At 39.0% G+C, this 17,703-nt stretch overlaps 1 protein-coding gene across 1 annotated transcript; it reads left to right on the forward strand.

Moving 5' to 3' along the window:
• The first annotated feature begins 1,473 nt into the window (after positions 1 to 1,473).
• LOC135482030 (low-density lipoprotein receptor-related protein 4-like) lies at positions 1,474 to 17,305 on the forward strand. Its single transcript, XM_064761851.1, has 16 exons — positions 1,474 to 1,557; positions 4,508 to 4,644; positions 5,152 to 5,337; positions 5,523 to 5,654; positions 6,597 to 6,778; positions 7,974 to 8,209; positions 9,349 to 9,499; positions 9,905 to 10,018; positions 10,660 to 10,798; positions 11,776 to 11,961; positions 12,680 to 12,876; positions 13,496 to 13,716; positions 14,346 to 14,613; positions 14,894 to 15,035; positions 15,470 to 15,640; positions 16,556 to 17,305. Exons 2-16 carry the CDS (start codon positions 4,536 to 4,538, stop codon positions 16,717 to 16,719), a joined length of 2,598 nt encoding a protein of 865 aa, XP_064617921.1. The 5' UTR covers positions 1,474 to 1,557; positions 4,508 to 4,535; the 3' UTR covers positions 16,720 to 17,305.
• Positions 17,306 to 17,703: the final 398 nt, after the last annotated feature.

The raw sequence follows: 17,703 nt of genomic DNA on the forward strand, positions 1-17,703 counted from the left end.
TGTTTTGGGCGGACTGGTCAAGTGTGAATCCCCGGATTGTCCGCGCTTCAATGAACGGTGACCAGTCCTCTGTGACCATTCTGGCTGATGGAAAGGATAAGTTTGGATGGGTCAATGGAATAGCGCTAGACATTCCCGCTGACAAGGTATGGAGATATATGTGTATATATGTAAAGCACATGGAATAAACAACTCCAAGACTCCTTCTGGACTAGTGTTTTTTTTTATACCAATATAGAGATGTGACACCGCAAACAGGCTGGCCTGAGAGAGTGATAAGGTACCACCCAAAAATTGCCTACAGTTACTGACAGAACCTGGCTGTGATGTCTCGGCAGGTGATCACAATGGCTTAAACTTGTCCATGATGGTTAATAACTACTCATGTTGATCTTTCTTTGAATTTTGACACGTTACATAATTTGTCGCGCAATCTCGTCAAGTTGATGGGAAATGGCGGACACTGAGCGAGGTGACCGTTCAGTCATGGGTACAGCTCACCCAAAGCTATGTTATAGACAGTAGATCACAATCAGTTTCTTATAAAGTTTACCATCTTCCATTAGTCTCATGAAAAGAAATTTCCTTCAGGTTTGTAACTCTGTTTGTGCCACATATGCAAATAATATATTTAAATCAAAATGACAATTTTCAAAAACCACGACCTAACTAACGTAGGCATGATAGACACATAAGTATTTCACTTATACGACTGCGGTCAGCATTATTGTGGGAGGAAACCGGGAAGAGCCCGGGGGAAACCCACGACCATCCGCTGGTTGCTTCCAGACCAGGCTTGATAGAGTAGCGTCAAGAATATTATGCACAGAGAACGTTTGCACATGAAAGTTACAGCATCTCTTATATATACGGTAACGTGTTTCGACTGACTAAAGATCCGCCTGATGAGCAGTTGCCTAAATTGTGTTTAATACAGGTAGCTGTATAACAATTTGCTATGGATTTCCAAAAGTTTGATGGGGGGATTGATTGATTGCAAATCGATGATTAAAATAAAGTGTTGAGAAATGGGGCTTACGATTATTGATTCCAATGGATTTTTTTATATCTGCAACAAGCTGCCTTATAATTGTAGAATGGCGTTGTTGTTGTTCTTTGGTATAGTATACATGTACTTCCTTTTTATTGAATGCTACATGTTTGAAAAGTAGCTTGTGACAACAATGCTTCCCACACCTATCATGTTTTTCTTCTCCGATTGATTGGTGAGACAGAAATCGGATTTTTGCTTACATTTGATTTTTTTCGACCTGCTCTATTTCTATCGGGCAAGTCTGGAAACACGTCCATGACGTCCATATGTACACTTAGGCCTATAATATACGAAACTCCGTTGTTTCCTAGTGATTTCGAAATAGCTTAATGTGTCTGTGTGGTGTATTAGATGTTTGAGTGCTTACAGTGATCTATGTTTTCAAGGTTTACTGGGTGGACGCTAAAAAAGATATTATAGGATCAATGAATATGGATGGCACCAACCGAACAACATTCTCACTCAACGACGGTAGCCATCCTTTCTCCATAGCTGTCTCATCGGTAAGTGATTCCAGTTCACTAACATGCATATAAAGAAACAGAAATGAACGGAGAAACTAAGAGCAAGAAGTATTCACGCAATACATTACCTCTACTTGTTTGAGCTATCGCAATAATAGGTATCTTCAATACATGAAAGAAACATTCGACAAATATGACAAAACAGTGGGAATCGAACTTGATCTGCAACTTATCGAGATTAGGTCACATGATTTTATGATTATTATCATTATTATAAGTTTAATTCGATATTCTAGGATTAAATTGCACTACTAAACCATGCGTCATATTTATCACCAGAATTAATGACGAACCTTTTTACTTAATGTGAAACCAATGCATTGATACATCTACATGTACATACAAATGTGATTTCTTTTCTTATGTGGTGACAAGTGTTAACAGACTAAGTCAAACCATTTCATCTCAAGATCAGGTATATGTGTTTATTGCTTATCAAACATTCCCATCTTACTAAAGCAGATGCTTGATTTAAGGTCATGTGTGAAAATATATATTTCTTCACGTTACGTTAGGGAAATCATTATAAAGAGATTTTTTGTCTGCGTTTTCATTAGAGCCCTTACTCCCTGCACATATGGGTGGGCATAAAACCTGGAGTACATTCCCGTTCTCACGCCGTTTGTGGGACCTTGGTGACAATTTATATTGGTCATCAGTGGTCATATGACAGGTCGCAGAGATTATTAAAAGACCGCTTTGTCTTAATATATAATCTATACGGTGTGGCAAATGTGGGAAAGTTTTTCAGCAGCTTTGCCGGTCGTTTACATCAGCCACTTCGGTTTCTTCCACCCATCAAAAATTCTGAGTGTGAGGTTCAACAATCAGCAATGAAATAAATATATATAAACCTGGTACACTCAATGTAAATCATCTGTACAGGTATATAATACCGTTTGATCATGCCAGTTCTCTTTCATGTTTTCATGGAGTAACGAGTTCATTTCAGTTACAGGTTTCAGGTAGAACACTTAGAATAGTACCCAGTACAATTATGAATTGAAATAGGTGATGGCTTAGTGACGCCCTCTCTGCAGTAAACAATTTTTCATCGAGGAAAGAAAAACACACCTTTACCCCATCCTGTGCTCTAATTGTGACCATAAGTGATATTCTAAGGGGTATTCATCTGTTTCACAGTTAAGGAGGGCCACATCTCTTCCACCAATTTGGGATGTAAGTCTGAAAGTAAGCTAGCAAGCCCAAGGACAGTGGTTTATCCCTGTTTTTTCCCCAACAATAATAAAGTTGACCACCAACCATTGTACAAGTGAAAATTTCTGAGAATGGTGTTCAAAAATCAATTAAGAAAAACATCAATTGATCAGTTCATAAGGTCACTAAATATTTGTGTGGCTTACAAGTTAATTTGAACTACCATATATCTTTGCCCTATTTTGATACATGTAAATGAACATACTGCACCTGGAGAGATACTCCACCTTGAAAAGACCTCATTACCGTTACAACATGGCTTACAGCATGGAGGGTTTTATTGAACTTCCTCAGCCTGATTTACAAATGATTTTCTTCAAGTGTAATTGTTTCAAGATCAACACTTAATCTTTTAAACAAATGTATACCAAGAGTTCAGATCTTGAGTTTTATTTCAAAAATGAAACACATTTCATTTAAAATTATCACTGAGTTGATAATAAAATAACTTCTTGAGCATAAGAAGCAAGACTTAGTCACATAATGTCAAAGTCCTCTTGGTCCGGCAACCCAGAATCTGATGAAAAAATGTCATCAAACATTTCTCGAAGACATTTAAAATATTTCTGATGAGATGATGCAAGTGAATGTTTGTTAGATGGGTTCAGTCAAAAGCTTTCTCCATCTCGATCGTCTCTCCAACAAATGCGAACTGCATTCCCATAATTGCATTTAACATCAACAATTTACTGGAATTCGTAGTCATCCCTAAGATACGCTGCAGGTATGGCTCTCTTGCTAAAACTTCTACCTTAGACTGTATAATCAGGGCTCATCATGTGTGACACAACGCTGGCTGACGGGGAAGCTGTCACGTGTGAAGTGATTTCCAAGATTCAGTAGGCGTATTTCGAATTGGAACTCTTTTGTCGTCAAAGAAAAAACAGTTTTGTGACTTGTGAAAAATCTGAAGCAAACTTTGTTGACATATATTTAGCTATCACCTGTCTTATCCTGTTCCAGAGACCTCTTTCCTCTACGATTTTCTCAGGTTCACAAACGTTCAGCGTTCCCATGTACTCCATCGTTCGTAAAGTCTAAATTACTTTTAATTAAGCTGTTTTCAGTCACCAGCTTGACAGAAAATGTGGTTAAGAATTGCTGCCTATCATTTTTTAGAGATCACATGGTACAGCTGTGCTTTTCTACCTTTGTCAATAAAAAAATTCGAACTCGAAACTCCCTTATTTAATATGTCCATAAACAGGAAAAAACGGCCATAATTTTATCGCGAATGGGAAGTCAGTGAAGCTATGTATCCAGTTTTACATCCGAATAGCTGACCATGTGGACAAATGGCCTGAAAACTGAAAGTGAAAAAAAGGACCAAAATGATCCAAATGTTAATCAACATACATGGAGGCAACGACTCCAAACTTAAACTTGACCCACAAGATGTCACGGTAAGGCCATGTAATAAATCTGACTTCAGAATGACAAGGTCTTTCAATCCATTCGACGAATCGTTTGAAAATGGTCCCTAATAGTGACACACTTGGTACCAATAGGGACGGTGGGACTCAATCCATGCAAGGAGCACAGAACCGTACTAATGAAAATTGTGCACTCCTTTCACTCTGCATATATTTAAATGTAAAGCAGAAGTGAAACCATAACAATATTAAGAGTCTACACGTGTAATAAATCTAAAATGATTTCTTAATCTATCGATGTGGCAGCTGTTAAAGAATCTTCATTGAATCAATTTCAGGAGTTTATTTACTGGACAGACTGGAGAAATGCTGAAATCCAAGCTGTCGAGAAGGACTAATGCTGAAAACATCACTGTGTTGAAGAAATCAACAACACAACTGATGGGAATAGCTCTTTGGGCAGAAAAGCCTACAGGTTTGTTTATGGTAGAGAACTCCGAAGAAGAAACAACAGTTTGAAGGGTCTTATTCTCATGATATTGACCAAAAACAAAAACATTGAAACGTGTTTTAAAAATAATTTAAAAATATCAGTATTGCTTTCATATATACATTCTGCGAGTGGACTAAGTTCCAAGGCCTGGCTCCTTCCATTGTTTTAATGTTACTTTATGCTAAATGTGATGGCAAACAAAGTAATTCTGGACACTCTCACATCTGCAGTTACGAAGGACCGTTTTGAAAAACGATTTAGTGACGGGCTGACTGATGGGCTGGCCGGTACAGGAACTTAAAACTCACTTATTTCTATATCCGATTAATCCGGAAAGTAGGGAAATAATCTCTCAGTGTCCAACAGAACACGTTGTCCGGTAGAAAAAAGTTGCTTTTCATTTTTTTAACAGAGGAAGGTTATAAGGCATGTCTGTATTTGACAGGATTTTACATGTAAACCGTTAGCAATAATTTTCGTTCAATACAGTGGCAATGGCTGACGTATCCTCGGCGACAGAATGCCCTTATATATGGCTACTCGGTCACAACAGCACAACGGGGGGTGCTTTCGGTCAGTGTTACTGTCCGGATGGGTTTAGTGCCAATTATGTTAAGGATCAACTGCACTGTGACAAGATGAACGAAACCACAGAGGCCAATACATTTTCACCAGGTGTGCCTTAATATTATTCAAAAATTCTAAAGATGTATTTATTTTAATTGTTCCTGTAAATATAAGAAACATGCAAATAATTTAAAAGATAATATAAAGTAATATTTCCACTGATAAACTTCATAAAGTAAAGCATTGTTTTCAGTATATCTTATAATCGACTCTCTCCAATTATTTGTTTATAGCCAATACAACTAACTCTTCCTCCATCTGCACTGCTGATCAGTTTAACTGTGGGGACGGGATATGTATACCAGCACTCTGGCGCTGTGATGGAAACACAGAATGTCCATCTGGGTTGGACGAAGAAGATTGTGGTAATTTCTTACTGCATAAGTTCTGTAATAAACGACATTAGGGTTATACATGTTTCGATTTTATTTATTTATTTGATTGGTGTTTTACGCCGTACTCAAGAATATTTCACTTATACGACGGCGGCCTACATGTTTCGAGCAGTGAAGTCTTATAAATTGCAGTCAAAACCAGCGCACCTTTGTTTACCTAATTCTAGTTTATGCCGTAATGTCAGGATGTTGGGGAAGGTGTAAGTTTTAAGTATTTACGTAAACAACTACAATAAAACCCTTAACGAGGGAAACTGAGAAAATGGCGGATTTCACTGGTTATGCGAGATCATTGTCAAGAATCACGCTGTTGTCACTGATCTAGTTTTAATCTGTATGCTGTAGTCTTTTTATACTCATAATAATGAACAAGCCTCTACGGAGGATACATGAGCAAAGCACATATATGCACCAATTACCAATAGCTTAGGGATGTAATGGGGTACCGGCAGATTTTCCTCCCACAAAAGGTGGTGCTAGTGTCACGTAGGACTTGCATGTCTCAAGTCTTTTGTTGTGCATGTTGCTGTTCTGCGGTTTCATCTGTGACGTACTTGGTCTACCCCCATTGTGGCGTCGAGCTGTTGACTCACTGAAATGAAGTAATACATCCCAGTTCGCACTCCTGCCGGTATCCCATTCATTCGCCTAGAACAGTCTTGCATCTTTGTGTCATCTTTAAAACTTGACTGCTTCTCTTTACACGAATCCGATCTCCTAGGGTTGTACTCAGGATAACGTCAACCAGCTTGAATGAGGGCCAAATTTTATTTCCTGGGCCAGATCTTTCATGTCTGTCATCTTAGTTCTACTTAGTTACTTTTGTACGCACAAAACTGAAAATAGGATGTCCTAATGGTTTGTCGTTTGTCCATTAAACTAAGGTGATTGTGCCATTTGATTTATATACAGCCGACTGCGTGGTCTATAGCACTCAAAAAGTTATCCGAAAGTTTTGTGTCGGAGATACATACGAGGAAGAACTTTTGCTGCTAGATGGCAGAAACCATGCCTTGTTTATCGATGTGGACTTCAGGCAGAAGTGTGTTTACTACACAGACTACAAGCCTATCGAGATGAACAGGACTCTTCAGGTAAGCTGAATAAAGGGCCTTCACTTAACTTTTTCAGGTTAAAGTAAAACTGTATATGTGTTTCTCGTTATACTTTTATCCGTCTAGTCATTGACATTGTATGACATTTATGAAATAATTTACATAAATTTATGCAAAGATTTGTCCCAACATTAAGCTAACATTAACATAAATTTATGTAAATTTTACCACAAGTTCGAAGACGCATACGCTCTGATTCGTTTGTCATGGGGCTGAGAAATAAATGCAGATATAATGTATATAGTGTATATTTGAGCAACTAACTTATTTTGCATAGGCTTGGTACCCATGTAATTATACTAACATTTTGTTCACCGGTACGTTTTTTTTAACAAGCGATACTAATACAAAAGAAAAATATGTTTTTATATAAATAAGTAGGTTTACTTTCGTTAAACTGAATAGTTTTATATTATAATGAAAAATTAATGGTGATATCGACGATTGCCTCTATTTACACTCCACAAATATGCAAAAATATAATCATATAGGCTAGGTCTACGTAAAGATGCTGTTTTGATCAAGTGTAAAATAGAGTTTCTGTTTCGTAGATAATAAGTTCCACTATTTTTTCTGAGACTTTTGTTGAGTACTGACCAAGATGCGAGCGGCAATATGAAGGTTGCAAAATAGCACTTGAATATATATGTATAGCAGAATACACAAGCACTGTGTTTACATTCACGAAAATATTATGGAAACATGTCAGTAGATGTTATTAGATGCATTTAGAAATAAAAAAAGCACATTTGGAACTGAATAATCTTTTCAGATGAATATAGTGTATGTATTTCCCAAACCAAAATAATTATCAAACCAAATCACAATAACAAGACGTGAAGTATCTGGGGTTAGTATAATCCTGTATAAATAAGCTCCTTGTTTTGATAGTTTTGATGTGGCTTATCACCTCCTTATTGTGAGATGGTCTTTTTTTGTTGGAATTTCCTCTCACATGAACTGTTCAGCTTATCTTATTGTTAAGTACATCCCAAGAATTTAAATATTTGTAATTTTCACCTCTTTCCCCATTGATTAATAATTGTGGGATATGTAAATTAGGTTTTTTACTCGAGATATTTTACATTTGAAATACTGAAAAAAAATTATTTGAAGACAATATGGGTCACTATCATCTTCATCTAATTTTTCCCGTGTTTCCACACCACGATAGGTCGTCTGTTGGAACCAGACTACAATGGCCTTTTCGTCTCCACGGATAATTCGCTCTAACTTCTATAGACTAGAGGGAATCGCTTACGACTGGATAACTGGCAATGTGTATACGCTGGAGGCAGGATCACGTCGACTGAGTGTAACCACGAATGACGGGAGGTTTACCAAAGTATTGTATGAAGGCACCGAGATTTTCGACCGACCTCGTGATCTTGTTGTACATCCGGGGCTTGGGTAAGTATGGAAATTACCATGAATGTGCTTTGTATGCATTAGTGTATCATCCTGATTGATTGAAATCAAATTAATGATATAGACATGAGACATCTGCTCTGCGTATACTGCTTAAACATATACTATAATAACTTGTTTGTGTCAGCATTGGCAGCAGGCTTTCCCGCCCTTTTTAGCAACACCGCCATCTTCAGCTCACATATTATCGGATAAAGCGACATTTTCATTCAACCTGATTTAAAAGTAAACACCTATGGATTCTTTCCAGTGGTACTGTGTTCATTTGTGTGTGTACGAAAGGGTTGGGGAGAGAAGGATAATTGCATTCTACACTTGTGTTACATAAAGTGTATGAAAGACGACATTGTGTCATTTAGGCACGCCAGGAAACAGCGGTGGGAGCCTCGTATAGAATCCCGAGTTCTGCAGACTATTATTAATTTGTATTTCCTTAGCAAATGTGACTTGCCAAAGGGTGTGAGGCAACATGTGGACATTAGTTTTCCAGTCAGCTATTGCGTTGTGTTCTGGAAGCACAAATGATACCACTTTCATTCAGGATTGTTTCAAGTTCACAAACGTTCAGCTTGTCAAGTTTCATTATTGTGTGTCTGAATAACATTTGGTAACATAACTTAACAAAATGCTATTTCAGATACCACTGTAAATGTAAAAGAAAATAGTTGTTTAACAACTCTGACAGATCACGTGATACAATCTGTGGTACACTTTTTACCCGTAGCGATAAAAGACTTCTTACTCCCATCTTCCCTCTGAGATGACTTGTTAAAACTGCTTTTGTTTGCTTTGCTTTTCTCCAGTGTTAAGAGTATATACAGACTCGAAAAATTTTTGTCCCATCGGCATATATATCGACATTTGGCAAAGATATTTGGTCAAAATAAAACTATTAAGGATCTAAAATGCTAAGAATGTAAATCACCGAATTTCCAAATACCAGTACAAGTGGAATCCACATCCACTGTCACTGAACTTTTGAATCAGCTTATATAATAATGACACGAATATAATATACTGAAGAAATTTGAGAAAAGTACTTGAGAAAATAACATTTGTCTCTATTTTTCTTTATTTTTGCTATATGTAAACGAAAGGAAAACTGTTTTATATCTTTGCAGACAACTGTTTTGGACGGACTGGTCAAAGGTGAATCCTCGTATTGTCCGCGCCTCGATGAGCGGTGACCAGTCCTCTATTTTCATTTTAGCTCAGGGAAAGCACCAGTTAGGCTTACTAAATGGAATTGCCCTGGACATACCCTCTAGCAAGGTATGGAAATGTATGTCAAACATTCCTGATGACTGTATGAGAAAAGTTTGATTGCAACTCAATAATTACAACTACGTGCTGAAATCCGAAATGGGGCCCACAATGATTGATTTTAAACGCTCTTTTTATCCCAGACAAACAGCCTTATGTGACAACGTCATTGATTTTGTTCTTGAGTATAGTGTACTTCTCTTTTCCTATTGAGGGATTTTACATTCTTTGATTTGATTAGTTTCGAGCTTGTATGTTATATCTAGGTAGCGCAGGATTTGAACCATATCCAGACGGCCATACATGTATATATACGCGTATACAAAATGTCCTTTGCTTCCTATAATGGTTTCCTTTATAGCTGCATTTAATGTATTAGATGTATGAATACCTTCAGTGGTGTATACATTCAAGGTTTACTGGGCGGAGACTAAAGGCAAGATAGGATCAGTTAATATGGATGGGACCGACCTCAGTACATTCCCCGCCAAGAACGGGGGTTTTCCTTTCTCCATAGCTGTCTCACCGGTAAGTGATTGAAGTAATATATTCCAGCCATACATAGCTATCTAGACATCCGCCGGAAAGTAAGAACAAGAAGCATTCTGGAAGCAGGATCAAACTCGAAGGTGATCTGTAACTTGTCAGATAGTGAAGTCATTTATCAAATTTCAGTTCCGTTCGATGGAGCGCTTGAAAAATGATCCGTAATGGGGATTTATTTATTTGAATGATGTTTTACGACCTACTCAAGAATATTTTACTCATACGACGGCGACCAGCATTGTGGGAGGAGGAAACCGGGTAGAGCCCGGGGAATCCCACAACCATCCTCAGGTTGCTGCAAGATCTTCCCACGTAAGGCCGGAGAGGTAGCCAGCATGAAATGGGCTTGGATTCACAGCGACCGCATTGTTGAAAGGCTCCTGGGTCATTGCGCCGCGTTGGCTTGCTACTGCCTCGGCGATTGAGGCACCTCCAGTATAGTGATAAGCACATTTTAATTGTGAACTCTTTTCACTCCACAATTACATATCTACAAACCTGAAGAGAAACTGAATCTAACTCGTAACAATACTGAGAAAAGACGCACGTAATAAATCGAAAATTATTTTTGAAAATGTAACAATGTTGTAATTATTACAGAATCGTCATTGAATCCATTTCAGGAGTTGATTTACTGGACAGACTGGGTAAAATCTGAAATTCAGGCTGTTCGGAAGACGAATCTGACCAACCTCATTGTTGTGAAGAAGGTTGTGAAGAGATCACCCATAGGAATAGCTCTCTGGGCAGAAAAGCCAACAGGTGCGATCATAGTTGAGGAGAAATGAGTTGTTATAATAATGGTACCAAAAAAATAATTAAAAATTCTAATACTGCTTTGAATAAACGGTTGAAACTAATATTGGTATAGCAAATTTCCGCATAACAGAACCAACGACATCAAAGATTTAACCTCCATAGATCATTTGCAACCAGAAGCATTTTGCATGGTGTTCCGACCCATTAATAGTCATCAGAAAGTCATACGAGAAGTATCCAACTTACATTCCAGCACATCAGGGGATACGAAATCCAAAGTCCAATTCTGTTAAGACCAGCTGTTTCATTCACAAGATTCATCACAGTATACAAAAGCATATAGTTATAGCGGAAGATATACATGTAGTTAGCTGAAAGTACAAGTAGACAGCAGTATTGCGTAGTTTCGAGAAGGCATGCTTGCCGGTACGAGGTCCACAAAGTTCATGTTTAAAACATTGAAAGGCCCATATTTAGTGATCAAAACATATAAGTTACGCTTTCATTGCCACTCTTCATATAAACACAGTAGTGATGCTAACAGTATGCTTACAAAAACAACAACAACAAAACAACACAACAATGTCATCTATAAATGGATAGTTAACAATGTCGAAATTAATGTCATCTCTATTGTCATAACAGTGTCCAAATCCCCATGACAGAAACGGACCCTCCCCCACCTGTGTTTTACTAACCTTGAAAGCATGTAACCAGTTTCAAACGAATACGGTAAACCGAAAAAAGTATACAAACCTACTTTATGACTGACGAACTGCCTGATGGGCTGGCCGGTAGGGGACTTCAAAGTAACTTATATCCATCCAAAAGGAAGGATAAAAAATCAATGCCTTATCAAGCAAGTGTTCCGGCAGAATAAAGATTGCTAATCATTTTATTAACAGAGGCTGGCTATATACATGGTGTCTGTATTTGGCAGGACATTTAATCGTTATAGCATTAATTTTTGTTCCATACAGTGGAAATAAGCTATTTATCCTTGGCGACAAAGTGCCCGTATCTATGGCTGCTCGGTCACAACAGCACAACAGGGAGTGCCTACGGTCAGTGTTACTGTCCAGATGAGTTTAGTGCCACTTTGGTAAATGGACAACGGGAATGTGACACGATGAACGAAACGACCGAGGCCAATACATTTGCACCAGGTTTGTCTTAATACTACCCAGCAATCTTAAAGCTGTTTTTATATGATCGTGCAAGTGGAAAAATCACATAAATAAATTTAAAAAACATATTTACATTGAGATGTAGGCTTTTTGACAGCATAAGCTTAAGAAGTTGCTTTGAAACCTGAAATACTCTTAAATATTGCCAAAGTATGTAATAAATCTCGCACGCACGACTACAGCCTATCCAGCTGGAACTACAATCTTCAGTTATGACCACTAGCTGTTGACCAGTAAGTTTGCATTCATGATGTCTGTTCTAGCCCTAGAACGCTCTGCAAGCTATAGATCCTCCCTTCTATTGCCTTATCTGGAGTTAAGTCTTTAGAAGGGTCATCATGTTCAGGCTAAAGTTCCGGTTACCTTTACACTGTGTGCATCCTTGCGGCATGGAGTGGTGTATGTATATTCGCCATTGCTTCTGCATTTTCTTACCTGGAATATCAGTGTGGAAACCTCACGTGTATCCATCCGAAAGGTTTGGGTTTGTGTTGGAGCAAAGGATTGCTCGAATGGGGAAGATGAACAAAAATGTTTTTTCTTACCAGTGAGTTCATTGTTTAAGTTAATTACTCTGTAATTATCAACATTAATCAACAATAAGACTATAGCAAAAAAAGAAAAATGTGTTCTTAAAAATTCTTCAAAAAAAAAAACAACATCTCGCTACCTGAGGATTTATGTGATCCTTTTTTAGCGTCATCGTTTCGTGCTCGCCCCGAAGACTGTCTGCTGTACACCTCAAGGAATGAACTACACCGTATTTGCCTAGGTAACGACACGACAAGTCTCTTAGTGAAATCTAGCAAGGTATCTGTAATGGATGTTGATGTGGACTACGCACACCGGTGTATTTTTTACACTGCCTTCAATTACGCCACATACTCAGTGCAGGTAAAGTCTTCATCTCTCACATAAACAGTGTTTGTGCTTTATAGTCCGTTTGCAATGTTTTCATGTCATTGTTTATTAAATGTGATGGCAGAAGAGTATTTTGGGTGTTTCTAATCCAGTTGGGTCTTATAAATTGCAATTAATATCTCTACATTTTTAAAGATCTAATTTTACTTATGCCATGGTGCTAGGGGTCCTAAGTATTCTACTTTTTAAGCATTCACCTAAACAGCTGGAATAGAATAAAACACTAAACTGATCAGAGGCCCATTTTCAAGGGTTTCGTATTACCGTTTGTTAACCATCGACTTGCCGTCGCGGATGGTACCATACTCGACTACTGATTTCACCTATTCGCCGAGAACATACTTTTCGTCTTTCCAGCATCATTAAAAACTGTTGACTGCTTCTCTTTGCGGGATTCCGTCCTAATTTCGTTACTTTCGTTGATGTTAAACGTCGTTTTGGGAATTGGCTTTGCGATTATTGAGCTGGAACGTCTATCTTGTTTGACGGCTGGCATACGAATGTCTGTTTCGACGCATATTATGGTGTTTACTACAACAGTGTCTTCGCATAACAATACTGTTTCTATCTTTAGTATGTCCACTGTTTACAGGAATTCTGTTATCAACGTTGGGAAACGTTTACTCCGATTCTAAACAGCCGTGGTGCTCCTGACGGGCTGGCGTACGACTGGGCAGGACAGAACATTTACTGGCTTGAGTCCACCCAGAAAGCTCTGATGGTCACGGACAGGAATGGGCGCTACCGAGCCACCCTCTACAGTGGGCATATATTCGACCGCCCAAGAGGCCTGGTTCTGAACCCAGAGAAAGGGTCAGTACAGTCCTGTTCGCTGCTAAGTTAAGACCCGTCAAGTTGCAGTACCGGACGTGGCTTGTATTTGACATCATTATACACGTTTTTATTGTCTTTATTTATAAAGAGAAAATACGTTTCTTCTCGTATTCTTGGGATAAATGTGTAAATGACACATAATAGCTGGGATCTATGTATGTATGTATGTATGCATATTTGGGGTTTTACGTCGTCTATAATTTCAAAGAAAACGAAAAACTCCATGTTAGTAATTTGAAACCATGATTATGGTGAATAAATGTGCACCCCTGTCACAAGTGTATCAAATGACGGTCACAGTTACCAAGGGCGGTAAATGACGGTCACAGTTACCAGGGGCGGTAAATGACGGTCACAGTTACCAATGGCAGTAAATGCGGTCACTGTTGTTTCAAGCCCAGCTCATGCTGGCTACCTCTTTCGTCGTATGTGGTCAGGTCTGCCAGCAGCCTGTGGATGATCGTGGGTTTGAAAAGTTTTCTCCCACCATAATGCTGGCCTCGGTCGTATAAGTGAAATCAAGTAAATAAATAAATAAATAAATAAATAAATAAATCAAATGATTGTCAGATATAAATTGGTAATCGTCTTTTCATTTTCTTGATCAGTGATCTGTTTTGGGCAGACTGGTCTAACACCAACCCTGCCATCATGCAAGCCTCAATGACGGGTAATCCATCCTCAGTCAAAGCTCTGGTGAAAACAAACCTTGGATGGCCGAATGGACTCGCGCTCGATACAAAGATAAACCAGTTGTATTGGACAGACGGCAAGCTGGACAAAATAATGAAATTTGACCTGAATGGCAACTGGATGAGAGAAGTGAGGGATTTAGGCCCCTCATCGCATCACCCATTCGGGATCGCAGTTTCTGATGTAAGTGTTTAACGTTGTTCATCTCATATTATACACGGGACGAGATTTAAATGGGGATGTATGCAACCTTTTCATTTGTAATATCACAAATGTAATATACTGAAGTCTGGTACATCAAACCATGTTCAGGACGTTATCATGCCTAGTTTCATCTTCACAGTTTCAAACAATAATTACTGCCGGTCAAGTTTTATGATGGGGGAAACGGCCAGGCATGGGTAAAGCCACCCACCTTGGGTACTCGGCAAATCTCCTAATAAACAATGTTATCTTTGTATAGAGATTCATCTACTGGAGTAACTGGAGAAGCGGCTCTTTGCTTGCGGTGACGAAAGAAGCTCCGAACAAATCACCAATTATCACCGTTGTAAAAAAGGTCTTTTCCCCAAATAGGCTGGCTGTTATTCCTAAAGAAACAAAAGGTGGGTCTGTGGTCTGAGAAAGTGAAGATGTGATGTCAGTGTGAGTTGCAAAGTCAATGTTTACAGTGTTAATACTTGTCTGCGCTATCTACATACATGCACTTTATGCAGTGACGCTTTCGTGTAGCTTTGGCCAATGAAGTTGTATTTTTGCTGGCCTAGAGGTCAGAAAAGCTTCCCATTAGTTAACAGTCCATGAAAAGTAATGAGCTTGGTAATATTCACATCAAGCTACGTCTTGTACTCAAGTGTCATACTGTCGCGAACTTCAGTTTTCCTTGACCTTTGCTGCGGTCCAAAAATCCCAAAACATTCATAGGCTGGCACGGTTGTGAGCTGACGATGTGGGCAAATCTTGAAAGCTATTATATGTGTACTAGAATACCAGGCAAAATCGTCAGTGTTGTAATTTGCTTTTTTCTTATCTTTATCAGCCCCGAAGCCATGCTCCAAAGTCTGTCCCCACCTCTGTTTAACCAGTTATAACGTCACAACACGTGAGCCAGACCACGTGTGCCGCTGTGCTGATGGGTTTCTTTCCATCAAGGACAGTTATGGTCATTTTATATGCATCGGCAATTCAAGCACAGAGTCGGTAACCACAGGTATGGTTTTCACCTAATGCGTATAAGAGAGTTAATTTCAAAGTATACTTGCATGCATGTATGCATGGTTGGGATTTCATGTAGTACTCAGTAATGTCAGGTGTGTATTCCATGAAATGTGCGAGTACATACATGACACCCCACCCAGTCACATTATACTGACACCAGGCTATCCAGCCCTGTTTCCTTGCTCTAACTTGTCAGTGATGAATGCCAAGCAAGGCAGCAGCAAGTACCATTTTTTGGTACTTTGTTATGACCTGACCGCTTGTTTGATCACAGGTCTCCCGTGTCTGCTTTGAAAACACTGTCTAAATTATTGACATATTAATGGAACGTATTGGTTTGTTTGTTTGATTACCATTGTACGCGCTACTCAGGTTTGTACCCCTTTATACGGATATATAAAGTCGTAGGCTACTCGGTTATTTTCCTTTGATCTAGGACTTTTCTCTCCTGTATCTTGCTTCCAACATCCATGTAATGCTCTCGTGAACCCAGCCTTAAAGACCTCTGACAAATTTGTGGAAAATACATCCAATAACCATACCTCCTCATTCAGCTTATGGGCTTGTTATGCATTTATGGCCGTTCAAACTGAGGGCTTCCAATGCTCATGCTGGTTTCCTCTCCTGTCGTACGTGGGAAGATCTCCCAGTAACCTGTAGATGATCGTGGGTGTCCTCCGACGTCGTACAAGTGAAATGTTCTTGAGTACGGTTTAAAACACGAATCAAATAATAAATTCACGTTGGTGTGTGGGGCCCTGCAACTTGGTACCGAGTACCCGCTATTGTTGTATACTATAGTGGTTGGGTATTGTACACATATATGCCTACTCTTCCTATATCTTCCTATCACATTTAGCCCATTATAGACCTACAGTGATGATCTTAACCTTCATTTGTTTCTCAGAGGCGAGGTTTCCTTTTGTGTTTGCCACAATTGAAGGGAAGAACTACACAGTACTGACATCCACTTGTCGACCACTTCGTCTTCATCGCCTGTGTCCAGTACAGTGTTTGATACAAGTGGACTTTGAGGATGGAAAACGATGTCTGAAGTGTATCTGTCAGTAGGACAGTCTGAACTATGTCTGTTTGTGGCAGATCTTGCAGCAACCTGCGGATGGACTTGGGTTTTCCCCGGGCTCTGTCTCGTTCCCTCCCGCCATAATGCTGGCCTCTGTCGTATAAGTGAAATATTCTTGAATATTCTTGAAGACCAATCAAATAAATAAATAAATAAATAAAAGCCTGTAGGACTATCGTGAATGTGTCTCTGCATTGGATAGTCTGGAGCTGTTCGATTTGCATCTGCCCTGAGAGATGGGCCAGATGAAGGATTATCTGAAGCGTGTCTGTCGTTCATCGGTAAATCTATCTAAAGCTAATATCTGGAACCAGAATTCGCTGAATCGTGTCTCGTTCAAGACAGTACTTGTCTATCAGTAAATACGTTTTTCCTGCACAAGGTTCCTGTTATAACCTGGATTATAAATGATATAAATAGCTTGGCAATTCTCATACCTGTGTTCACTTTCTCTTCTTACCATCGTTCGCCCATGCTGGCTTCCTCTCCGGCCGCACGTGGGAAGGTCCTCCAGCAGCCTACGGATGGTCCTGGGTTCGTATAAGTGAAATATTCTTGAGTACGCGTAAAACATCCATCAAATAAATAAATAAATAAATCTTACCATCGTTCATCACGATATTCTCCTGTGACAGATCTCTATTTATTTCATTGTTTTTTTGAACGCCGTACTTAGTTATACCAGGTCTAGTGGCTATTATACTGGAGTAAAACAAGACACTCTCTCGTGAGAATTGACTAAACGTTCCAGTTAACCGGTTATATGACCTTAATGGCTGACAGCGGGAGCGGCCATTGCACAGTGGTTAAGGTGTTTGCCTTTCTATAGCTAAGGCAAGCGAGGTTTGGGCCAAAACCTAGCGTTGGGAAACGAATTTATATAATTTAGCTTAGACGTTTGCTCAGTTTAAAGGCAGATTAAAGAGATATAGGATTAGTGTCCAGATTTATTATATATTCATATTTATCTA

This window comes from Liolophura sinensis, chromosome 1, assembly GCF_032854445.1.
Source record: "Liolophura sinensis isolate JHLJ2023 chromosome 1, CUHK_Ljap_v2, whole genome shotgun sequence".
Classification (NCBI taxonomy): Eukaryota; Metazoa; Mollusca; class Polyplacophora; order Chitonida; family Chitonidae; genus Liolophura; species Liolophura sinensis.

Bases quoted from the DNA above. Each gene is read 5' to 3' on its own strand.
- LOC135482030 (XM_064761851.1), top strand. From the start codon at position 4,536: ATGCTGAAATCCAAGCTGTCGAGAAGGACTAATGCTGAAAACATCACT. The intron at 10,799-11,775 runs GTGCGATCATAG...TGTTCCATACAG, and splicing joins CTGGGCAGAAAAGCCAACAG to TGGAAATAAGCTATTTATCC. The intron at 11,962-12,679 runs GTTTGTCTTAAT...ATCCTTTTTTAG, and splicing joins GGCCAATACATTTGCACCAG to CGTCATCGTTTCGTGCTCGC.